The 26,907-nt window shown below is 41.0% G+C and overlaps 1 protein-coding gene across 1 annotated transcript in view; it reads left to right on the top strand.

Moving 5' to 3' along the window:
- Positions 1 to 370: 370 nt before the first annotated feature.
- The window catches only part of DNAJB6 (DnaJ heat shock protein family (Hsp40) member B6), a 98,475-nt gene continuing 71,938 nt past the window's right edge, over positions 371 to 26,907 (top strand). The window contains exons 1-3 of the mRNA XM_084621868.1: positions 371 to 498; positions 22,710 to 22,805; positions 25,316 to 25,425. Of these exons, the coding sequence (XP_084477994.1) occupies positions 22,741 to 22,805; positions 25,316 to 25,425 (175 nt within the window). The 5' untranslated portion in view covers positions 371 to 498; positions 22,710 to 22,740. The remainder of the gene's footprint in view (positions 499 to 22,709; positions 22,806 to 25,315; positions 25,426 to 26,907) is intronic.

Here is a 26,907-nt window from a genome sequence, read left to right as displayed (position 1 = left end):
CGGGTGGAATATTTTGTACCTTGGGGAAGTTTTGACCTAAGCTGGTAAAGATAAGCTTAGGAGGGTTTTCATGCAGGTCCCCCCATCTGTACCCTAGAGTTCAGAGTGGGGGAGGAACCTTGACAGGGCCCATAACCGGCTGGAGATGCGGGGGGCGCTGCGACCTGCCGTGACGGCCTCGCCCATGCCTCCCCTCCCGCACCGGCTCCCCCATCGGCCGCGAGGCCACCCGCACCCCAGCCGCGCAGCGCGCCGCCAACAGCCAGCAGGTGGCGCCGCAGCTCGCGCTCCCTGTCAGCCCCCCCCCCCCCCACACTCTCTTCCGCTTCGAAGGAAGAGGGCGAGGTCGTTCCAGAAACTTCCGGAAATAGGGGGCGTTAGCGGAAGTGACGTTCCGGAGAGCGACGCAATTTCTGTTTGTGCGTGGCCGGCCAAAGCTGGTGCAATCGCTGCTGCTGGGAGAGACGGGAGCGCGTCCGCCGTGCAGGCCTGGGCAGGGTGAGCCAGGGGCTCGCGGGGGAGGGGTGCGGGGGCGGTTTATGCTGTTCCCGCCGGGGTGGCGATGGCGGGACCGGACCGGACCTGGGGGGTAATACGAGGCGGGCTCTCGCCCTCCGCGACAGTGTTGTTGGTGATGGAGCTTCCCCCCCATCTCCCGCTGGCGGCAGAGCGGGGGCGGGGTGAGCGGGGGCCACCGCTGCTGTCTGCGCCCGAGCCGCTGTGGGGGCGCTTCTGGGGGCCGGGCCCCGGTTCTGGGCGGGCCTGTGGTGAGCCCTGACCCCAGCTCCGGGGTGCGGCGGGACTGGCGTGGAGCGCGACCCGGGCGTCGGTCGCGGTGGGAAGGGAGCGGATGCGGCGATACGCTCCCTGCCTTGGGGAGGGCCCCGGCGGCTCGGTTACTCTGACCGGCAGCTGGGTGCCGGGGAGATACGCCGCAGCGCTGAGCGAGGACAAGGCCCGTGTTGGTGCCTCGCAATGAGGCAAACTCAGATCGCGCCACACTTCCGGGGAGTCTAACGCTGCGCGGGGGTGGGGTGGCGAGGGAGCTCCGAGCACCCCGGTATGCTCGCAGGTACCGAAGAGGTGACTCCCCAGGCCGGTGTGTAGCCGCCTCTTCGCTCTGAGTCCGCTTCACGTTTTTGGGGGTGGCTCTGGGCGCTAGTTTTTCCTTAAAAAGCAAGCGAGGGAAGCGGCCACAGAGCCCCATGGTACCACTGGAGTTCTTGTACGTTAGTTGTTTGCAGTAAAACTTCCACGCACCTGTGAGTTCCCTTCTTCAGTAAGTAAGGGCAATGGTAGCAGCCTAGTGTGTTTGCAAAGCCGAGGGGCCCTTGGATGTTTTGTATATGATGTTGCCAAGTTTCCCACGCACAGTGTCCCTGTGAAGGTGAGGCAGATGGTTCATGTCATCACTATTTGTAGGATTTCTGGGATGGTAGTGAGTGGGCAAGTGGAGTCTCTGGTCTTCCTGCTGACAATAAAACTTTAAACTAGCTTCAGGGTGGTCACAACTAATGTGATTTGGAGTTGTCTGCAAAACTGGTTTCCTCTTTGAGGCAGGAAGAACATGGAACAAATTCTTTGAGACATTAAGATCATTGAAGCCCTTTCTCAATATGTTTTAACTAGTAACTTTATAACCATAGATAGAAATTGGAGTGTTTAGCATAGAACATTGTTCTTAGGGGGCCAAGATGACATTATAGAAGCTAAATTTTTATAACAAGGTTTTAAATGTATATGGTCAAGCTTGTGACCTGGCATAGCAATTTAGTTGTCAGTCTTGTGCAGGGTGGATAAAAATCAGTGATTTATTTAAAAACATAAAAATAAATCCAGTTTTTTATTTAAATCGGGGAAAAAACTATTTTCCTTTTTGAGAGGGGGAAAACCTACCTAAAGGTAGTTTTAATTAAGATACATGATAGCTCAAAGATATCTCCTCGTGGAATAGGGATTAGAAGTTCTAATCCTATAGTATGAGACTATATATTCATGTAATGTTTAAGAAAAGTTTTGTAAATGAGTTCCAGTAGTTCATGGATTTAGGGACCCAGTTTTATGGGATTCCAGGGGCTTCTGTATAGATTATTAACGTTAATCTTTCCATCTGTCCAGTGGTGCTCAGTCTAGCAGATACCGTCAGAGATGCTTAGTTTTGTAGTTCTCAGACTGGATTTGTGTTTCCAGAGATAATATGCTGTTTTAAAATAAATAATATATAAAGGTGAGAAATAACAGACCTCAACCCTATTGTCCCTTTGCAAATTTGCGTACACGGAGTCAATCCCTTACCTCTCTCTCAAAGTGTAAAGTTTCAAAAAGTTCAATGAATAGAAGATTGTTGGGGGTGGAATAGATCTGGACAAGAAGAAGTCTGAAGATAAGTGTGAGAAGGGAGAGACGGGCAGTAGGAACAAAAGTGAAACAGGAGTATAAACAAACAGGAAAATGAAGGTGAAGATGACTGAATTAGCTGCAAAAACCAATATTTTAAGTTTCTCGTGTTGAACTGGCTGACAATTTCATTTTTTTAATATTTCATTTAACTATTTTAAACAATTTTTTAACGAAAACAAACCTGATTTTAAACTTGAATGTTGAACTAAATTCAAAAATTCATATGCTTGTTTAGTTAAAATATTATATATTTGCTATCGAAGAAAAAATTCCAGAATACTTAATTAACATTGTTTGTTTTTTAGTTAAATAAAACAATTTAAATGTCTGTCTGGTGGTGGTCTCCTCCTAATACATCATGGCAAGAAAATCCTCCAAATATTAATGATAATTCACCTCCCAGTGACTTCATAAATATCTGCTTCTATTACCTTTGGTAAATGAAATAACCAAACAATCATTCATTTTCTGATATAGCTGTAAAACTAATTTGAAAAGTTTTCAAAATAAACCACTTCAAAAATGTACAGTGTGTACCTTCTAAAAATGAAACTTACATCTATCTCGAGTTGTGAAGAATATGTATTAAGGTTACAGCCCACAAGAATGCACTTTTATGTAGAAATCCATGATTAAATTATCTGCTTGACTAGTGATTTAAATCAAATCCACTGTGGTCTTGTATATAGAATATCATAAAAAAAAACATGGCTTTAGCCTAGTTTGAATGATTGAAATGGCCTTGGGCTCTGCTAGTTCCATTCTCTGATTATATGGTCCTTTGGCAGTTATTGCTGTGTACTTGTGAGGGGTGCATAATCATATGGGTCTGGATTCTTCAGGTTTTGGGATATGAGGTATCGTGTAACTCCAGTTAGAAAAGGTGTTTGATTCCAGATGGGGAGGTGTAAGAACTTGGCAGTTAAGTTAAACTGTAGTTGTGTTACCTTACTGGGCTAACTAAATAGTCAGCTGAAGTATGTGTAAGGCAATGGGCAAATATGCTTACCAGGACACTTGTTTTTTTTTTAAAATGCGCAGAACAAAAAATGAACAAATTCCACAAAGGTTGGCTTTATAAGTTAGTTAATAGAATTCATTTGAGCCCTATAGATAGTCCTTGTATTAGCTCTGGCTATGACCACAGAGCCCTTCTTATCAGATCTTTACATAATTTTTTGTTTAAATCCTCTTTCCAGTTTCTGAGACTGAATTCAGTTTGTTAGTGGACCGTGGAATTGTTTATATGTTGCCACAAGAAAATTGTTATCACTAATGTCCTGTGAAAACATGAAATCTAGAAGTGAGAACAGCAGGGCTTTTGACTTCCAGTAGCTAAACAACTAGTTACAGCAAAATCAAAACATCACACATAAATTAGCATAATTTCAGAGCACTATAATACATCAAAAATAAACCCAAGGTCAATTTTCTCAAAAAAAAGCCAACCCCCCCCCCACCCAAATTTCATCAAACAATATCTTTTAAAAAAAACTCTGGAAGAAATAACTTTCTTTGAAAGTTTGAAATGTTTTATTTAGTCATAGTGGGGAAATTCCCACTTGCAGTGGGGTGGGGGGAAGGAAGGGAAGTAAAATATGAACAAATGCAGAGAAAAGGAGAGAAGGAAAATCCTAAAAATTCAAAACCATTTTCTTCAAACAAACAGTTTCAGTTATTTTAATCAAAAAATCAATTTCAACCAGCTTCGCACACAAGTAATTGCCTTTATTCAGCATAACGTATTTTTCTGCCTCAGTTACTTTTGGTTTCCACAAGTTAATTGTTTTCCAATGCTGCCTTCCATCGTGGATAACACTTCAGAATATTTTAAATTTTAATACAGGGTTTTTAAAACATCTATTCCAAATTAAATTGGAAATGGACAGTCTATGTTAAGTCCCCAAACTTAACATATTGAAATCATTTAAACAAAATAAAAAAAAAATCGAAGTCAAACCACAACTTGTGGAAGTCATTGGTTAAACACCTGGAATCCGAGTCCGTTGAAGGCCTAAAACCAGTTGCTTTTTTTGCTGGTGCATAGAGAATATTTTCTTTTCAGTTTATTCAACTAGTTCAGTTCAATGGCTCGTACAAAGTTAAGAAACCAATTGGAAGTTGAAAAAGCAGGAAAGCTAGTCTTCCTCTTCTAATTTAGAAATAATAAAAACTAGGTGCAAGAGGATGAACTCTGCTAGTTTTTAAATATTTGACAGACATGGTGTCCTCAGAAGTATTTAGTCTGGCTTCCACTGAATTCAGCAAAAGTTAAGAGCCTAAATACCTTTGTTTCCAGTCACCGTGGCCCAAATCTACATACAGTCACCTCAGTTCACTAACTACAGATAATACTACCATAGTTTAATAAATCAGTTCATTTTAAATGCAAAACATGTTAAACTTTTTCTTTTATATCTGGTATGCCAGGGGACACACTAAAGTTTGTGCCCCCAGAAGGTCTTCCTGGTTCTTGAGGCAAAGGCAATGGAATTAGGAAAATATAAAGGGAGTAAAAAGACCTTCTAGTTAACTATTGGTTGGGGAATAAAGCACCCTCTGATTCTGTGAATATGGGATCCCCATATCTGGTGGCCTGGTAACTTGATGTAAGTAATACTCCTGGGGGAATTCTGCAGGAAAAAAATTCTGTGCACAATATTTTCAAATTCTGCATATTTTATTCGTCAAAGTAATAGTACAGTCACTCCAGTTTCAGTTATTTTGGTAATTTATTTCAAAATGCCTGTCAGCAAGTATGTCTGTAACAATACAGACAACAAAAGATTCATGAAATGTTTTTTGACAAATTCCTTACTAGGCATATTAATACAGAACTCTGAGTAATTCATTTAAACTACAGTACAGAACCGTATTTTCGGAACCCCTCAGAAGCAGGGCAAAGGCTTGGGGGAATCCGGGGGAGTGGATAAGCTGAGGGAGAGGAAAGTAAATTGCTGGGAAGGAACCTGGGTCTGAAGTTGGAGGGCTCTTGGGTATGGGTGGGAAAAGTATGGAACAGATTTCTGGGGGAGCCGGGAGGGATTGTTAGGGAGCTTCCCCCATGCAGACCCTGGCTGATTCCTAGCTTCTCCCATTCAGTCAGGCACATGTGTCCCTGCACCCCCGTCTCTGTTTCCTTCCACCCCCATGTGGCCCTGCATCCCCTTCCCCATGTGGCCCTGCCCAACTCTGTCCTCCCCTACTAGCCCTTATGAACCCCTGTATGTGACCCCTCAGCAGCCCCATGTGCCCCATGCTGTCTGTTTCTCCATATCCCCTGTCTCCTGATCTGGCCTGACAGGCGCTGTGACGAAGGCACTGCAGGCTCTTTCTCTTCCATATGGTATCTGGGGCTGGCCAGGAGCAGCTGCTCTGTTCTAGTGCCACAGCACCCTCTGGTGGGCGATAGGTGGAACTGCATATCTTTCAGCTAGAAGTTTTCTGCGGGGAAACACAAAATGTGCGGCCCATGAATTATGCATGCAGTGGCGCAGAATTCCCCCAGGAGTAAAGTAACATATCTGCTTAGACAGAGATTGTAACTTGCTAAAATTAATTGCTAGAGAACTTGTCTTGTTTGTAACCATATCTGTCTTTTCTCCTTGTTTAGAATCACTTTTAAATCTGTTCATACATTTATTCTTGATTGTTACAAAACCATCTCGGTGTAAAGGGCAAGTCTTCAGCTAACCTAACAGATGCGTGCTCTGCCTTTTTGGAGGCAGAGCACCTAATTTCTGAGTATCCAGTGAGATGGACTGTGTACTGCAGGGAGATATCTCGAGTGAACTTGGGAACTCTGATTCACTGATTTGTTACCTGATAGGCAAAGTTTAGACTGACAGAGTCTTGAAGAGTTTGCTGGCAAGGCAGACAGGCTGTTATGTCAGTGCTCTCACTCTTGCTAAGTCGGAGTGATAAAACGGTGGCTCACAGTTCTGGGAGTTCTGAGCATGACATCACAGTTCACCAGATGTAAAAACTGTACTTTCTGCTGCTTAGTTAACTTTGGCTGTAACTGTACCTTTCTCACTTTCTCCACCCACCACGCTCTATCAGCAACAGGGATGTAGATGGAATGTGCACAGAGAGGAGACATCAAGTTCAACTCTCCCTATGATGGGTTCCCCCTGGGGTGCCACCTGGAACTGGGGTACCACTGAGCCCCCTTGACCCACCAGGCTGGACTCCCTTTTACACTGTTGTCATAAATATAAAGGGAAGGGTAACCACCTTTCTCTATACAGAACTATAAAATCCCTCCTGGCCTGAGGCAAAACCCCTTAACCTCACTGGCGCTTGACCAAAATGACCAATGAGGAGACAAGATACTTTCAAAGCTGGAGGGGGCAAAAAAAAAAGGGTCTGTCTGTGTGTGATGCTTTTGCCGGGAACAGAACAGGAATGAAGTATTAGAACTTGTTAGTAAGTAAGCTAGAAATGCGTTTGTCAAGGTTCCTCCCCCACTCTGAATGCTAGGGTACAGATGGGGGGACCTGCATGAAAACCTCCTAAGCTTATCTTTACCAGCTTAGGTCAAAACTTCCCCAAGGTACAAAATATTCCACCCTTTACCCTTGGATTGGCCGCTACCACCACCAAACAAATACTGGTTACGAGCTGTTTGGAAACATCTTTCCCCCCAAATACTTCCCAAAACCTTGCACCCCACTTCCTGGACAAGGTTTGGTAAAAAACCTCACCAATTTGCCTAGGTGACTACAGACCCAGACCCTTGGATCTTAAGAACAATGAACAATCCTCCCAACACTTGCACCCTCCCCTTTCCTGGGAAATGTTGGATAAAAAGCCTCACCAATTTGCATAGGTGACCACAGACCCAAACCCTTGGATTTGAGAACAATGAAAAAGCATTCAGTTTTCTTACAAGAAGACTTTTAATAGAAATAGGAGTAAATAAAAGTAAACAAATCCCCTCTGTAAAGTCAGGATGGTAGATACCTTACAGGGTAATTAGATTCAAAGCACAGAGAATCCCTCTAGGCAAAACCTTAAGTTACAAAAAAGATAGACAGAAATAGTTATTCTATTCAGCACAATCCTTTTCTCAGCCATTTAAAGAAATCCTAATCTAACACATACCTAGCTAGATTACTTACTAAAAGTTCTAAGACTCTATTCCTGGTCTATCCCCGGCAAAAGCAGCATGTAGACAGACACACAGACCCTTTGTTTCTCTTCCTCCTCCCAGCTTTTGAAAGTATCTTGTCTCCTCATTGGTCATTTTGGTCAGGTGCCAGCAAGGTTACCTTTAGCTTCTTAACCCTTTACAGGTGAGAGGAGTTTTCCTCTGGCCAGGAGGGATTTTAAAGGGGTTTACCCTTCCCTTTATATTTATGACAGCGTTAGATTTCCTTTTGTTTAAATAGCTGGTAAATAAGCTGTGCTGAATGGAATGTATATTCCTGTTTTTTGTGTCTTTTTTGTAACTTAAGGTTTTGCTCTGTTTTGAATCTGATTACCCTGTAAGGTATTTACCATCCTGATTTTACAAAGGTGATTCTTTTACTTTTTCTTTAATTAAAATTCTCTCTTAAGAACCTGATTGCTTTTTCATTGTTCTTAAGATCCAAGGGTTTGGGTCTGTGTTCACCTATGCAAATTGGTGAGGATTTTTGTCAAGGCTTCCCCAGGAAAGGGGGTGTAGGATTTGGGGGGATTTTGGGGGAAGACGTCTCCAAGTGGGCTCTTTCCCTGTTCTTTGTTTAACATGCTTGGTGGTGGCAGCATAGGGTTCAAGGACAAGGCAAAGTTTGTACCTTGAAGTTTTTAACCTAAGCTGGTAAGAATAAGCTTGGGGGGGGGGTTCATGCAAGTCCCCACATCTGTACCCTAGAGTTCAGAGTGGGGAAGGAACCTTGACACTGTACTGCTGTGACAAGCTGCCAAGCCCTCTCCAGGCTCCAGCCTGTACTTACACCAGCACGCACACAGGTAGGACACACCTAGCTGCAGTACACGCATGCAGGCTTTTTAACCAGCCCCTGCATGGTAAGGCTTCAGCTAGGGCACCTCCCAGTTCCTAAGGCACGCACCCTCTGTGGAGTATAAACCCAAAATTATACAATATTGAGCTGCATAGGGAACTGTCCAGTATAAGCTCATGAAATTCGCCCCCTCCCTCAGTGTGGAGAGTAATATACAACCGCTTTCTGCCCTGAGTTATGACTCCCACAAACTGGTTTTAGATAAAGCAGAAACAATTGTATTAACTATAGAAGATTTTAACTGATTATAAGGGATAGCAAACTGATCAAAGCAGATTACCTGCAAAGAAACAAACTGCAAACTAAGCTTAATATACAACATAGATGGGATATGAATAGCAAATTCTCACGCTAAGTAATGATACAAGCAGACTGCAGATTCTTAAGGGGCAAGCTGCACTTGCTTACGGCTTGGAATCCCCAGGTGTTCCATTCACAAGCTAAAAATCCCTTTAGCCTGGGTCTAGCACTTCCTCCTAGTTCAGTCTTTGTTCCTCAGGTGTTTCCAGGAGCCTCCTTGGGAGGGGAGTCATTGAAGAACCCAGATGATGTCACTCCCCTGCCTTTTATAGCTTTTGCACATGGTGGGAACACTGTTTCAAAGCTTGGTTCTCACGCAAGTCAGTGGAAAAATAAACCTCCCAAGGTGAAGTCCAACACCAGGTGATCTGGTCACATGTCCCTGTTGTGTAACAGCAGCCATTATTGGAGGCTGTCTGTAGCATCCTCAGGAAGGCTCCCCAGCTGGAGATAAGCTTCCCCTGATGCCTATTGTTCTCTCTCATGGCTGATTAACTTGATGGCTGGCTGGGAAGGACCCATTCTAGACTGAGAGCCTTTGCCTAGTGGGCGTTGCCCAAAAATAGCTACATGTGAAATAGATACAGTCAATATTCATAATTGCAGATACAAAAATGATCCATGCATGCAAATAGGATAATCATTCAGCAAATCATAAACTTCCCAATGACCTCTCACATGACTTGCATAAAATACATCATAACTATGTCATAATCACATCAAATATCATTGTGAAGAATATGGAGTGCAGTGTCACACTTCAATCCCAATTCCCAAGAAGTCCCAGTTCCTAACAGTAATGGGGCAATGCAGGGAAAAGGGAAGTGAGGATTTTAATAACATTAACTTTGTATTACCATAGTGCTTATGAGCACTAGTCAGGGACCAGCACCCCATTGTGCAAGGCATTGTACAAACTCAGCAAAAAGATGGCCCCCCTGTCTGAAGGAGCTTAAGTTCAAGTGAAGGTGTCTGTCAAGTGGCAGTAGTAGCTGTCCCAGGACAGGAGCCCCTTCTGTCTACTGATCTTCTTACAATTTGCCAGAGAAACTGCTCACTGGATCCTGTGAGTTGTGGTTGGCCTGGATGTTTGGCTTACCTGTTGTGTTTTTTTTGTGGGGGGGGGGGGGGCGTGGATAATACAAAAATATTGCATTGGTTAAAAAAGCTGCATAACGTTAACAATAAGTTAAGTTTTGTTGTTTTGGGGGTTTCTCTGGTGGGAAAAAAAATGTTTGCATCAAAATAGTTTCTCCCCCCCAGCATTTGTGTATTAAAAAAAATTAATTGAACTGTTAAACAATAATAGAATAACATTTAGATAAATATTTTTGGATGTTTTCTACATTTTCAAATATATTGATTTCAGTTACAATACAGAATACAAAGTGTACAGTGCTCACTTTGTTTTTCTGATTACAAATATTTGCACTATAAAAAACAAAAAAAATAGTATTTTTCATGTACTATAGCGCAGTCTCTTTATCATGAAAGTTGAACTTACAAATGTAGAATATGTACAAAAAAACCCCCCTGCATTCAAAAATAAAATAATGTAAAACTTTAGAGCCTACAAGTCCACTCAGTCCTATTTCTGGTTTAGCCAGTCGCTCAGACAAACAGCTTGGTTACATTTGCAGGAGATAAAATGCTTATCTGCTTCGTGTTCACAATGTCACCTGAAAGTGAGAACAGGTGTTCGCATGGCACTGTTGTAGCCAGCATTGCAAGATATTTACATGCCAGCTGCTCTAAATGTCTCTTCATGCTTCAACCACCATTCCAGAGGATCCAAAGCGGTGTGGGCTGATGCACGTTCATTTTCATCCTCTGAGTCAGATGTCACGATCAGAAGGTTGACTTTCTTTTTTGGTGGTTCCGGTTCTGTAGTTTCTGCATCGGAGCGTTGGTCTTTTAAGACTTCCAAGAGCGTGGTCCACACTTTGTCCGCCTCAAATTTTGGAAGGCACTTCATATTCTTAAACCTTGGGTTTAGAAATTTCACATTGGTACCTTCTTTGTGTTTTTGTCAGATTTGCTGTGAAAGTGGTGTTAAACGTGATGATTCATCACCTGAGATATCTATAACATGAAATATATAGCAGAATGCAGGTAAAACAGAGCCGGATGAATACAATCCTCTCCCCCACCCCTCCCCCCTGCCGAGTTCAAATTTAACTAACTCTTGTTTTAAAAAAAAAAAAAGCGTCGTCAGCATGGGAGCATGTCCTCTGGGTTGGTGGCCGAAGCATGAAGGGGCATATGAATGTTTAGCATATCTGGCATGTAAATACCTTGTAATGCTGGCTACAAAAGTCCAATGCGAACGCCTGTTCTTATTTACAGTGTCCCCAAGAGGTGAGAAGGATGCAGAACTATCTCTTGTAAATGTAAACAAAGTTGTTTCTTGCTCAGCCAATTGCTAAGACAAGTAGGACTGAGTGGACTTGTAACAAAATCTACATTTGTAAATTGCACTTTCACGATAGAGATCGCACTACAGTACTTGTATGAGGTGAATTGAAAAATACTATTTCTCTTGTTTATAATTTTTACACTGCAAATTTTTAATCAAAAATAAGTGAGCAGTGTACACTTTGTGTTCTGTTGTAATAAAATCAATATATTTGAAAATGTAGAAAAAAATCCAAAAATATTTAATAAATTTCCATTGGTATCCTATTGTTTAACAGTAGGATTAAAACTGCAATTAATCACAAATTTTTTTGAGTTAATCACATGAGTTAAATATGATTGATCAACAGCTGTCTGCTTCATATAAACGAAACCTGAACTTTATAAAACTGGCCATAGAGGCTCTGATTTAGCTAGCTTATGGATAAGAAGTAATTTAATGGGTAGAATAATAGCCAAGAGTATTTGAGGTGTGGGCTCTGCATTACTGTGCCTTTCCAGAATTTCCCTCTGTTATCCTTGGTTCCGGGGTAGAGGATTTCACTCCTGTCTCATTTCTTCTCACTTTTCAGTTGGCTGATTTTTATGTAGTTTTTCTTAGTTGTAATACCTTCTACGGATTTGTGTATTTTACCACATGCTTTCCTGTTCTCACTGTTGGCTGTGGCCTGCAGTTGCTGCCAGTATAGTCTTGTACTCATTTTCATTTGGGGCCTCCTTTGAGCATCTTGCTCTGAAAATGAGAGTACAGCAAAGTTGGCCTTATTTTAGAGAAGCAGAATTAGAAGGCATGTAATCATCCTGTTGAGCTTATTCCACACATTTATTTACTCAAATATGTTGCTATTTTTATTTTTTGGACAGAGCTATGTTGTATGGAGGGGAAACTTGTGTAAAAGTAGAAGTAAATATACATCCAAAAGTTTCTTTTAGTTCGTTTTGACTTGGGCCACATCTGTATATCGAGCACATCAGCAGCACCACTGCACTGATGCAGCAGTGCCTTTAGTGAAGACTCTCTATGCCAGTGGTCCCCAAACTGTGGGGTGTGCCCCCTAGGGGGCAAGGAAGAATGTTTCAGGGGGTGGGGAAGGAGTGCCACACAGTCCCATACTACCCCCCCAGCTCTGCTCTGATCTTGCCTGCAGCCCCAGCCCTCAGCTCTGACTTCAGCACAGCTCAGGGGAGCATGGACAGATTCCATTACAGGTTGGGGGGGAGCATGACCTAAAAACTTTGGGATCCACTGTCCTGCTGTTACGGTGGGGTGGGAGGAGGTATTGTTTCACGATCTCTGTGTGTATATAATATCTGCTGCAGTTTCCACGGCATGCATCCGATGAAGTGAGCTGTAACTCACGAAAGCTCATGCTCAAATAAATTGGTTAGCCTCTAAGGTGCCACAAGTACTCCTTTTCTTTTTGTATTTTAAGATATCCCAGTCTACAGTTTAATCTGCATACGTGACCATTGGTCACAAAGAGTTAACACATAATTGATTTCTGAAGACGATAGCAACATTTAAGCAACATGTCACTAGTTGGATAAATCTTTAGAAAAGTTTTTTCTGCTGCATTCCTGTGGCCTAGCATCAGTGCAGGAGCAGCTTTCATTAGTTTATTTGGCAAATGTGTAGTTGTAAACTTTCACTTACACTACACCTCTATCCCAATATAATGCAGTCCAATATAACGCGAATTCAGATAGAACATGGTAAAGCAGCGCTCTGGGGAGCGGGGCTGCTTTACCATGTTATATCCAAATTCGTGTTACTGCAAGCAGTTCCTCTGTGCCCTCCCCCCTTACTGCAGCCCCCCCGCCCCAGCTCACCTCTGCTCCGCCTCCTCCCACGAGCGAGCGTGCCGCTGCTGCTCCGCTTCTTTTTTTTCTCCCCCTCCCTCCCTTCCTTCCAGGCTTCCTGTGCCAAACAGCTGATTGGTGCAGCAAGCCTGGGAGGGAGGGAGAAGCAGAGTGGCATTGGCATGCTCAGAGAAGGAGGCAGAGTGGAAGTGAGCTGGGGCGGGGAGCAGTTCCTCTCCCTACCCCGATATAATGCAGTCTCACCTATAAGAGAGTAAGATTTTTTTTTTTTTTTTGGTCCCGAGGACTGTGTTATATCTGGGTAGAGGTGTATATGTTTGGAAGGTTAGGGGTCCACTTGGATATTTAGGTATCTAAAGGTGAATCCTCAACATCGTTTCTAGGGTGGGAGGTCTGTTGGTTCGGTTAGTTTTTCAACAGCACTTCTGGGTAAAGTGTATTAGGAGGAATTATGTGCTGATTTCAAGGTGTTGTCTCTTCCTAACTATGTAGACAACACCTACCATATTGTGGATGCTACTGAAATAAAAACATCTGGATTCATGCTAGCTGAAAATGCATTCAAATGTCTGAGTTGTGGGTCTCTTCTGCACCTGAGAATTGAGCTATACAGCGATTCCTCTGCTTTTTCTTGACCTAGCATGATAGTATGGAGGGCATTTTTCACACCCAGGCTCCTTCTGTAAAGGGCAGTCAACTCATTCAGCCATTTTTTTAGTGAAGCAACAATATTAGGTTTGTTTACCTGCTTTGGCATCCAAACAACCATATATGGGAAGGTTAATTGGAAAGGGTATATGGACCAGCAGTTTGCTTGCCCCTTGATGCATTGACTGGACTCTGGTCTCTCTCACACTCTCCATTCCAGTTATGACTCAGACTGACAGGGTCACATATTAAGAAATGTGCAGCCCACAAAAAGAGAACTAACAAAGTTTCACCTATAATCTTTAATTAGCTAGCTTGGAGGCTCTATTCCCTGCTCCTGTCAGTACTGGGCTGAGTAAGCTGCTGAATTGGGGGGTTAATAAAAAGCTTAAATTGCAGTCTTTACAAAACAGATGCATGAAGTTAAAATAGTGGATATAGGACCTCATGCACACTTCTTTGGAACCAAGATCTACCCATAGATAAAGAGCTACTGCCTAAGAACTTTCCCCTTAGGCCTTTTCCACATTAAAAGGTGGGGAAAAAAAATTCCTACCCTTTACTCTGGATTTACAAGCATTCTAATTAAACCTGCTTTACTGTGTTAAATGCCAGAAGCCTTGGGAACTTAATCTACACTTCCAGCTGACAAAATATTTTTTATAAACTTTCACTCTTATAAACCAGACCCCCAGACATATCTGTTCCTCTTCAGCATCATTATAGCTGTCTTCCCAAGGAAAAAAAATGTATCCTTAACTCCAGTTAGCTAACTTGAGGTGAAATCCCAGTGAAGACAAGACAATTTGTAGTTACAAAACAAGCAGGTTACGTTAAAGACGAAGCCTCACAGGTCTTTGCTGTAAATCTTAGGTGGCGAGAAATGTACAGAGTACAGGCACTACACATGTAGCTATATGCTGCTGTGAAAGGCAGGCTGTGTCCACAGTTGTTGCTGATGTGTAGCTACATGCAGTGAGGAAAGGCTCCGGCAAGGCAGTGGGATACAACAGCACTACAAATAGCAGTGTACATGTCTGAGGTGCTGTGTAGGGTGTACTCTCTAGGGGGTTCAGGCACTGTAGGGCACTCTACTTGCCTAATCCATGACTCACTGTCTCCACTGCTATTTATACCCGTGCTAGCTGGGTGTGCAGTTTCTGTACATGCTGCCGTAAGTGTTAGACATACATTAAATGTTCTAATAAAAGGACAGACTTCCCAGTTCTCTGGGAAATTGTAGACCCAGCTGTGCTTAACACAGGGCCTCTGTCTTGATGGAAATGTACCACTGGGAAAATGTCAATTATATGAAGTTTTTTGTAGGCTTTTCTACAGCCAACACTAAATATATTAAAATAAAAACACCCCCTAACGTCCCTGGGATATTACTAAATCCCCTAAAGATTTCTCTGAAACAAACATAGCCCAAAACAAAGTAGCTGCATTTTAGGTTAACAATATCTGGGGCAGTACTAAGCATGGTATTGATACTCCTGTTCCCACAATTTCAGGCAGTTCATGGCCTTTCAGTAACCCCCTCATAGGGCCTTTCTTGACAAGCAGAAAGGTGGTGCATTTCAGTTGTTAGCTCACTCAAGTTACCTTAACCTCACTGGCTGCGTTTTAGTCTTGAGGGGAACCAGCTAACTCAACTTCAGATTCGTTAGCCGGCATCTTAAACAGGATTTTTTTTCAAAAAGAAAAGGAGTACTTGTGGCACCTTAGAGACTTAACAAATTTATTTGAGCATACGCTTTCGTGAGCTACAGCTTACTTCATTGGATGCATGATCGGACAAAGGATTTTTTTCAGTCATGTTACGTCAGTCAATTGAGCTAACATGATTGAAGATAGTACAAAAGAAATAAAGGTGGAGAAATTTTTCTCAGTTGTAGTTTACTTCTAGAACTTGTTCAATTTACTGATGAACCATAGTTGCTCCTTGAGGGGACTTCCAATAGTCATTACCAGCCAATGACAAATGAAACTTAAGTTAAATCTGTGTTTTTAAAAATGGGGACTAGTTCCTATTTCTAGGAAAGGTCAGCTGTTCTCTGAAAGGCACGATTCCCACTGATATAAGTTAATCATAGAATCCTTTGACCTAGCTTGTCACACAATCAACCTGCTTTTCTTGTTTTCCCTATGATGCCTATTTCTAGATTGTATAGTCTTAGACTGGAGTTATGACTACTGTAGGACAGAGCAGTCATTAGTTAGGATTGCTTTTGTTACTTCTGCTGTAGATCCTTTCTGTAAGAAGATGTTTACGAGGACTTTAGAACTCTAGTTAGATGTACTGGCATATCTGATGAAGTGCACTGTAGCTCATGAAAGCTTATGCTCAAATAAATGTGTTACTCTAAGGTGCCACAAGTACTCCTTTTCTAGTAAAGCATGTGAACCATTTCTGAGATACTCAAATGTACTTTCAATTTTAGTTTCTACATGTTAAATAACATAACCCATTGTCAGGGTGGATAAGAATTTTAAACAACCCCTTTAAAATTGGATTTTAGGTATAAATCTTAAATGGCTTCTAAACATTGGGAAGTATGGCAACCTATATTAAGGCCTAAATTTCACCACTGAACTAGTGGAAGTCACTGGCCAGTCACCTGGAATAGTCTGAAGTGCTAAACCAGCTTTTTGCAGCGTAGTCTTTTCTGCAGGTATAAAGAGAACTTACTTTCTTAGTTTATTCAGCTAGTTCAGTTCAGTGACTAATTGCTCATTCAAAGTTGAGAAACTGATAGGAAGTTGAAAATCTGTTCAATCTGTGAATAATGTTTAGATTTAAAAGGATTAGATCTTCTAGTTCTAAAATCTCAAAGGATATGATGACTGGGAACAATTAGCTTGATTAATTACAGATAATACTTTTAAATCCGTTTTAAATGCAAACCATTTCTAACTTTTTGTGGCCAGCACAATAAAAGTAACTTTTAATATTAGTTAAATCAAATTGTAAAGTGGTGTCTTCGTGCATTTTAATTCAACTTCCATCCAAATGCAGCTTGACAGTGTCACATGCAGATTATTTAGTAAATAAGAAATGCATCATTCAGCATTTTCTGTGTAATAAAAATGTAAACAATCTGAAGATGTGTATGTAAAGCTGTGTAATTGCTTAAATAAATGTGTGTAGAGTGCATCCTTCTGGTTAGAAAAAATACCAGATTATGCCAGCCAGTGAGAATCAACTTTTCTCTAGGAAAATGAGTGAAGTAAATTGCAAAACAAGATGAAAAGTGGTGGTTCAAATCACTTCACCCTGCCCATTTTTACTTTAATGGTGCTCCATCCTCCTTTGTAATATGCAATTTCATTCACTTGGCCCCACGGACAGCAGACTTTATTTAGGGTCACAGTAGCTTGGAACTTCGTACTTAGGCTGAAAGTTTGTGCTGTTTTTTCTTTTGACAGTTGTGACAACTGAGAAGTTGAAGTAAAATCTGTTCCATACTTGCTAAACTTGTGAACAATAGGTGACTTCATTTTGAAAATGCAGTTTCACTAGCACTTTAAATCTTTCATACATTTGCTGCAATTCTGATAACTTTTTTCAAACTATAAACAGGACTAACTACTGAACAGGTTCTTTAATTCATTTTGTCACATGCTCACCTCATATGGTTTCATACCTTGGCTATTTTAAATAGCATTGCTCTAAACAAGTGTGAATAAAATATGGTAACTTAGTCATTTTATCTTTATATTATGCTGTACAAACTAGCAAAATCCTTTTAAAAGCTAATCCCTGTTTGGCTTTCCTATAAATTAATTACATATGCCATACAAAAAAACAAAGATAATGTTAGTTGTACAGCTAAACACTCTAAAGAGAGGACACATCAACATTAAGTTGGGTATGGTAACTTTGATTTTTCTTTCTTGAGCATAAAATATTTACAGTGCAACTACACTAATATATGCATATTTAGGGCTATAGAAAATATAATTATATATATATCGCGTAACTTTACATTCTCCACTGATTTCACAAAGAATCAGTTTAATTTATACTTGGTTCTCTGTGGTGTGTATTTAATGTCTAGTATCCATTCACTATCGATTTTCTTCTCTTCAGTCAGTACTTGGGTGCAGTTCAAGTGATGATTCAGTTAATAATGAAGTTAACTGTAGGTGGCCCATATATGCCGGCAAACTTTCACTAGTAGTCTTTATGTATCTGACTCTTATGGACTATGTCAGACATAAGAATGTCTACACTACAGGCGCTGCAGCAGCTATGCCACTGTAGTGTAGATGTTTGAATTGACAGAATGTAGTTAATCTACCTCTCTGAGGCCTGGTCTGTACTAGAAAATTAGGTTGGTTTAATTGCATTGGTCAGGTGTGTGGAAAAATCCACACCTCCGAGTGGCATTATTAAGCTGACCTACATCCCTGTGTAGACAGTGCTGTGTCAATGGAAGAATTCTTCCATCGACCAACTACTGCCTGTTGTGGAGGTGGATTGCCTACACCGACTGGCTCCTGAAGCATTACAGTGGTACAGCTGTATCACTTCAACATTTTAAGTGTAGACAAGATAGCTAGGTTAACAGATGAATCCTTGCATTGACTTAGCTGTGTTTACAGTGGGAGTTAGGTTGACCTAGCTGTGTGTTTCAGGATGTGGCATTTTGCACAGCCCTGATGAACATAGCTAGGTTGATCTGATTGAAGTGTAGACCAGGTCACAGTAATAGACTCACAACTTTTAGGCACGTAGCCTCTTGGAGAAATAGAATGTCATAATGCAAGTAAAGACTGAAAGCTCTTCAGGGCAGGAACTGTCTTTTGTATTCAGTACAACTCCTAATAAAAAGATGCCATGATCCTGATCGGAGCATCTGGGTGCTATTGTAACAAATGTGTCAAAACCTAGCAATACATATTTTGACTGAGTACTTAATCCTGCAGTTATAATGTGCTCAACATAGGAGGGGTGCAGAACATTGTCTTTTGGGTTGAATTTTCTAAGTTTTAAAACCAAGGTTAAGGGAGAGATGGTAAAAGGAGTTTTCGTCTCTGGCTAGACACCACCAGAGCTTCCCATCCCAGGCACTTAAGGTGGAAGCCCATCTTCTGCACACTTAAGGAGTGACTTCTGGCTGTTAACCTAATGTGCAGTAGCTAATAAAGAATCATGTTCTTTAATTTTCTTTTTCTCTCCCGCTCTATTGTTTCCTCCTTTCCACACTTCTGAATTCTTCTGCAGGATGCCCTATTCCTGCCAATTTACCATCAAGCAAATGAAGTAGGAAAAAAGGATTATTTAATTTTACTGTTTGAAGCCATATGTACAGGAGAAAGGATGCCCTTGTGTTTGAGGCACTAGACTGGGACTCTGGACATCTGGCTCAAATTTTCTGCTCTAATGTGGACTTCCTGTGACTCTTTTGAGCAAGTCACTTAATTGTTATGCTTTCATTTCCATCTGTACAATGGGGATTAGCTTCCTTGCCTTACAAGAGTGTTGTGGACAGGGATACGTCCACCTATGGTCATGGGGGCTGTATAAATACCCATATAGAGGAACATGAAATACTCATGGCCATTGGTGGCCCTCTGTGTGTCTACTTCCTTACATCCCTAATCCACAAACTACTTGTTTGGAGCAAATAATGAATTAGCAACAGGTCTATTTTGAATATTAGTATTTACCTTGGGAAAATGGACCCATGACTGGGTGCAGCTGAACTGAATGCGGAACATTCAAGTGCAAACGTAGACAAGGACAAACTGTGTACAGTGCCATCTCAAACAAAAGATAACTTGATCTGTGACAACTCTTTTCTAATTCATTTGAAAGTTCAAACATGAAACAATCCCAGGTGTTCAGAACAATTACTTAAACATCCTTGCAAATTCTACTTTATCATGGGCAAGTAACCTTTTTGTTCTAAAGGAAAAATAAAATATCAGTAGGTCTACATCATGGTAGAATGCAAAGATTGGCTTTTTGCTTTGGCTGGTAAGTTTCCATGACCATTTTGCAAGCCTACATCAAAAGGGATGTGGAGATGTCAGATTTTTCTCAACTGGTGGATTATAGGGTTTTTTTTTCTTGTTCAAAAGCTGACTCTTTCAGTAACACATGCCTTTTATCTCCAAGGGTGGATTTTGCAACAGATCTTCCTCATGCAGGCTGTCTCATCATTGATGGGTTGGCTTTCACGTCATTTAGCTTTTGTTACAGTGACAATCACTTGTGCTCAGAGAAAAGTTTCCTGCCTCGACTATCACTGGATTTTTCACTTCTTGATTTATATATTCTGGGATTGTCATGATTGTGGAACAGTATGCTTTTAGTGCTGTATACTAGAGCCGTATTTCTCAACGACTGGTCCGTGAACCAGTAGTGGTCCCAGCGATCTCACTGATACAGTTTAGGAAGGCATGAAGCTGGTTCCACCCCCCGCCTCACTCCCCGGGGATCCCACCCCCTATACAACCTCCCTGCCCCCGCTCCCTGTCCCATGACTGCCCTAACCTATCCACACCCCCGCCCCCTGACAGGCCCCCCGGAACCCCACCCCACTCCCCCTGTTTCCTGACCCCTGACCACCAGGGGTGAGCCTCAAGGGCCAGGAGCTCAGGGGCTGGGCAGGACAGTCCCATAGGCTGCATGTGGCCCCCGGGCTGTAGTTTGTCCATCTCTGTCTTAGACATAGTCACATCTGGACTCCTATTGCAAGCAAGTAACCTTTGGCCACTGTCCATAATAAAGGAGGCTGAAAGTATATTTTAACATAAAGTTCAGTGAAACTAAAACATCTGAAAACCAGGAAATAGAGGTAAGATAAGCACCCACACAGCCTTGACTTTGTCCTCTTTGAGCAGTGCTCCAATATGTTCATATCACATACACTTTTTCCGCTTCATTGTAATAGACAGTGCCTGCAGTTTCTCTATAGAAACACCTGAGCTTGCTCTGCTGATAGAATTCTGCATTGTTCTATTTTAACAACCACTTCATATCCTCTTACAGCCCCTTCATACCTCAACAGAGGAGAACACTTAGTTATTCTTTCCCCACCCATCATTAAATCCACAGACTACTCTCAATACAGAATTGTACAGGATACAAATGATGTAGACTGGAACCTCAAGGTACATATGTACTCTTTTCCTTTGGTAACGCATACAGGTTGGTTGGTGGGACGACTCAAACCCAGATCTCCTCATATCACTGTCACAGTTGCCCCCAAACTACTCCAACTCATTCCTCCACCATTCAGTATAGTTACACGTAACACAGTAAATGTAGCTGGAATGAACGCAGATAATATCCAGCGGCTGTTGCCAGCTCCAGATGACAGAGTTACAGTTGTATGGATGTTTACCGTAACTCTGTTCTGGTTTTCAGATATTTTAGTTTTGCTGAACTCAGCGTTCTGGAAGGGCAAGAGCTATCACTGAGTAACCTTTACTCTGCGTTAATGAAGTTTTGCCATTTAACTTGAGTGACTTTGTATTTCATGATTTCTTAAATGTTGGCTTGATGTTCCATTGAATTGTCATTCAGGATTTAAAACTTTTTTTTAAAAAAAATACCAGAACTAGAACAATTGGGTTCAGAGATGACTGGAAAACTTAAAGTGGAGGAATAAGCAGGGGTAGTTTTAATGCTGAAAGGAATGGAAATTATTTACAGAATAAAACAAGGAGGTAAAAGCTAGCTGAGGTCTCTGGCAGGATTCCATATACTCCAGAGACCATTCAGCTTATTTACATGAACTCCCTCTAATATTATATTTCTGTCTCTTAATAGTGACCAAAAACATCATGGCCTTTTTTTAAACTGGCCAAGACTATTGCTCTAGGCTAAATAAGTCAAAATGGTGTTCACTAAAATTACATACCATAAGATGCTTAACTATTTATTTGGCTATTATACATCTAATCTTAATCTTAAAATAAACTCCATTTGGGTATTTTACTCTTAATAACCTTAATCTTGTGTTCATGTTGGCTGATTCATCTTCTAGATTTGAGCCAGGCTAGTGGGTCCTTCTCATTTGGCTATAATTTTCCTAATAAAAGAGAGGAATGACTAGCAAACTGAATTTAATAATGCTTTATAGACCAATGTTGTCTGTAGTAACTTTATGGCTGGGTTTGGATATATATGTTCTTAAGATAATTAACTTTCTGAATTGGTTCTCAAGTGACTTACGACTGTGTCCTTTTTTTTTTTTTTTTAAGAATACCATTCTGAAGCTTCCTTGGGATCTTATGAATGGCTACTAGAAATTGCACCCGTCTAGTTCCTTTAGTTTTTAAAAAAAACAAAAACAAAAAAACTTGGCAGCATTGCAGGCTTCTGAGGCAACTATGTGTTCTGCATGCTCTCCTGGAAGGGAGACTTATCTACACATACCAGGGATCAATGCTGCTGCAGCAGCAGCGGTCTAGTGAAAACCTGCTAAATCAACCAGAGAGCGACTCTGGTCGCCTCCAGTACTCCACCCGAATGAGAGGAGTAAGGCAAGTAGACAGGAGAGCATCTCCTGTTGATGCAGCACAGTGTGGACATAGCAATAAGTCAACCTAAGCTACATCTACTCCAGCTATGTTATTAACATAGCTGGAGTGGTGTAACTTAAGTCAACTTACCCTGGTAGTGTAAACAAGGCCTTACAATGGCAGCAGTACTCTAGTATGAAGAAGGTGCTACGGAAATATAGGGTAGCCAGACTTCCTAATGGCCTGTCACTATAGACGTACTGCGTAAAAAGTGTCCGCATTAGCAATAGATCTTGACAAATTTTAGCATGCAAGAAAATATATTACTGTCCAGTTACATACTGTCAGTACTTCATATCCACTAATGAGAAATGACTTAACTCCCTGTCTAGTTCAATGTAGGATACCTGCCTAAATGATGGAATTGGAGAACCTAAAACCAAATTGCATCCGTATAACTTTTCTTATTTTCTATCAACATAGGAACAGACTAGTCCTCCTTGTACTACTGTTTGTAGGAAATGTTTGGATTTAAAAAAAAAATCCCTTCTATTAAATCATGTAAAGGGAGAGATGTCACGTTACTCAGTAGTAGTACTGTACCCATTTAGTAATAGGTTCTTGTAATTGCAGGACTTGCTGTTAACAAGACAACTGTTAAAACATGGTGGATTATTATGATGTTCTAGGAGTGCATAGGCATGCCTCACCAGAAGACATTAAAAAAGCGTAAGTACCATTTTCTTTGTTCAAGTCAAATCTTGCACACCTTCTCATAAATAAATGTATACACTTGATCTCTAGATATCAAATTTCCATTCTATTGGTATTGGTAATTAGTAATTCAGAAAAGTTTCATTATTAGTGAGATCAGCAGTGCTCCAGAAAATCCATCTTTCATTTTATGTGTACATGTCAGGAGAAACGTTTCATAAGGTACTTTTGTTTCCTAATAAAGCACATTAACCATTCTAAAAATTGATCCCAAGCTCTTTTTTAAAAAAAGATACACTTTTTTATCAGTCACTTTCAGATAAGGTTTTATGAAATGAAGGAGGCGGTCTACATAAAATGCACTAGATTAGATCATCAGCTCTTCATTCTAGTGTACAATGCCAATTTTGTCTCATTTAGACTAAATTACTTAACTCTGTAGATTCTAATCCTCCTATTGTAGATCATTTCAGGTTAGAACCTTTCTTGGCTCCCTCATGCTTCCTTGGCTTCGGCCTCTCATCAATTTTCTTTTCTCTCCCTTGGTGTAGACTGCATGTTTACCAGTACCAAATCTCCTCTTGCTTCCTGCAAACACCCGCTGCCTCAGGCGTTTTGCATTCTGATGCTGCACTTCTCTGTATGCACTATCTGTCCACTGTCTGATGCCACTTCCAAACTTGATCAGATTGGAACAAACACAAATAAAAGACCTGATGCAGCCATTCACGCGTGTGGAGAGGAGCCTGTTTTTTAGATTTTGGGCAAAAAGCTTCTAGAAACCCTTAAGGTTCTGGAATTTTCAGAATTTCACTGTGTCCAGACTGAGGACTTCCTGGAAGTATACCATGGTCCACCATTTGAGAATTGGCTTACCCTGCTATATGCAACTTCCTTTTATACTAGGTTTTTAACTGGCTTCAGATTATCATTGTAAATCAGTTAGTAGATACCTCTTCAAAATGTGGAGTAATGATTTCAAATACTATTAAAGGTGATTTCCACAGAGCACTGAATGGGGCAAGAATAACATTGAGCTGTTAGGCTGAAGAAGCTGTGAAGTACTCTAACTGCATGGTACCTAGAAGTGCTCCCTCCTGAAATAGCACAGGTAGTGGCAACATCTGCTGTGTGAATCAGCTGAAGTTGTTCTGACTCCATTTCCTTCCCACTGCAAAATGTTCAGAATGCCTCAAACCAAGATGAAGTCTCCTCTATTTTAAAAAAAAAAAAAAGTATATGAAGCAATTTCTTTGGAAATTAACTCTCCAGTTTTATTGGATGAGATCTGTTTTCCATGCTTTGACTTAATGGATTGAACATCTACTAATGAAAAGGTGAACACATTTAAATTAGGAAATTTTTTAGAGCAATCAGATACACCTTTTAATTTAGACTTTTGTGCATTGCTTGCAGCTGTAAAGTAGCTGTCTGGCAGCAATGCTAAAGTGAATGAGTAACACATCTTAGTTTCCAATTGCTTTTTTCAGAAACAACTGGGAGGAAGCTTTCCTTGTGGAACATCTGCCTTTCATGGGCTGCTAAATATTATGCAACATTTCTAGTTTCCAGTAACTTGTACATGCTGTATCAGTTTCCTGCCACAGCCTAGTATAGAAGGTTTATGCTGATCAAACCCTGATAGTGGATCAGAGCTTTAATTTGGCATGCATACCTGTATGGATAACTACTTAACTCGAACATTCAAGCTTATGCTCCTGTTCGATCATAAAACTACCCCAGATATAATCTGTACACTTAAATACTATGGGGCACAAGACTGTAAAACTGCTTTACACTAAATTATTCTTCTTGGGGTCCTCTCCTCCGGCTAGGAATTGTGCATATGGTGTAGCCTCCAAATCTTTCAACGTAGTTCCTCCAGGTGTTGTCTGTCCACCAAAAACACACTAATTGCTTATAAACACGGAAAGAGTTGCTACTACGGTATAGCATTAAATCCTACTTGGATGTTTGTTAGAACTCTGCGGAGAGCATGCAGCAGCAAGTCTGTGGCCTCCAGATCTACAGGGTTGGGCAAAGAGGTTTCTTTGTACCCTCCCTACTTCCACCTTCCTACATGCCAACCCAGTTCTCCACTCAGTCTTTGGCAGAGGAGGAGGTAGGGCTAACTTCCCTTGCAAGAATTGCTTCTGAAAACCAGATTGTCAGCAGCCAATCCACTCAGATGTAGCAAGGTTACTGAGAGAACAGAGGGAATCACAGAAGCAGCTAAAGGAGGCCTGTTTGCAGCTAAACTCCATCAGTCAGCAGCACCCAGGAGTAATTGATTCCCAGTAAAATATTTCTTTAGCAAAACTGGAGGGTACCCTGACGGCTTAAGTTACTTATCTGTGTTATCAGCAAAATTTCTTGAAATAGGTCTACAAATAAGATTTGAGCAACTAAGTGTCCTAATTCATAATTTCCATTTTGACACCTGTATTTCTTGTGTATATCTGTCTGGTGCTTATGAGTGCAGTTTACTGAAATAGAGCATGATTTATCTTCCCTTTTTATTTTAGGTACCGCAAACTAGCTTTAAAGTGGCACCCCGATAAAAATCCAGACAACAAAGAAGAAGCTGAGAGGCGATTCAAACAAGTAGCTGAAGCATATGAGGTTTTGTCAGATGGTAAGTGTCTTAAAAGGGATCTTGGCAGCAGGTAATCTTTGGTTATGGAGCTGTAGTGGAAATGTTGAAGCATCGTGCTTTAAAGGGGTTTTCTTAAATTGGTCCACAAATGGCCCTTTTTTTGTGGTGCTCTTCGAAAGAAGTGGAAGTAGTTGTACAGTGCGGTGCTGGGATGGGGGGGAGGTGAGGAGAAATTCCGTGACATAAGAAATACTTTGAGTTGATATAACAGTTTAAGCCTACATGTTAAATCCTGAGTCTACAGAGACCTGTGATTTAAGAATGAATTCTCTACAGGAGTTCATAAAGATTTGAAAGCATGGAATTTAGAGAAATATATCCTTGGAATCAATTAGCCATGGTGGTCATACTTCCTTCTAAACCCCTAGAAGTTTCTTCTCACCACTTGGTTCTACATTTTTTCTAATTCATGATCTATTAATTGGGATAACTAGTCCAAATATTTTTCTTTACCAACTAGCCAGCTGTATGCAGCAACTGATCATGGTAGTGGTGTCTCTGTCTCATAGATATATATATAGAGAGAGCTGAATACCAAAAGCCTCCCTTCCTCTCCTTGCAGTAGTCAAAACGAGCAATAGGGTAACTCTCTCTAAATATAACATCATTTAATTTCTAATACACTGTCAGAAGGGCGGTATCCTTTTTAAGGATTTTGTAGCTTTCAAAATTTTGTGGGAGAGGTGATACATCATGAGGCAATCTCCTAAACAGATTATGTAGCCTTCCCACCTAGCATGGTGGGTAATGTACATGGAAGAATCCAAGAAGGGCTCACTGGCAAGTGGTTTGTCACAATAAGAAACTTGAAAGAATGTGTGGGTGGTGTATTTATGTCTAACTTGTCTTTATAAAGTTAACTTTATAAACTTAGTGTAGCAGTTGCTGAAATTCCACAGTTGTCTTGCTTTGTTTTGGGGTCCATAATAAGAGTGCTGACAAGACTTAGAGTATTTAGAATTGTCGGAAACTACTTAGTATGGGGGTTGGGAGCCTTAAATTCTAATCAGTTTTAATATTGTACTGATTAACCTCTTGTAGGAATCATTTACTTAGAATTGGTCAGAATCAAAATTGTATAGTATGAGCTACTATAAGCAAGAGGTCACTTTCGTTCCCTTCAACGTAAATTCTTGACTTGGAAGGAAGCATCTCTTTTTTTGTCAGAGCATTGTCAGCAGCTAATCTGAACCATAAACCAAAGGGTTTGTGCATCTTTTATATTCTATATCATAGAATCCTAGAATATCAGGGTTGGAAGGGACCTCAGGAGGTCATCTAGTCCAACCCCCTGCTCAAAAGCAGGACCCATACCCAATTAAATCATCCCAGCCAGGGCTTTGTCAAGCCTGACCTTAAAAACCAGTTATCCTCAGATAACTGACTGGAGCCGTTAACCTTTTTTTTTAAAGTGTTTTAAAAAATACTAATAAAGATGAGAAATAGCATGTATATCTGGAT

Source organism: Lepidochelys olivacea (assembly GCF_965140295.1).
Source record: "Lepidochelys olivacea isolate rLepOli2 genome assembly, chromosome: 2".
Lineage (NCBI taxonomy): Eukaryota > Metazoa > Chordata > Testudines > Cheloniidae > Lepidochelys > Lepidochelys olivacea.
This window is presented reverse-complemented; position numbering and strand designations above follow the sequence as displayed.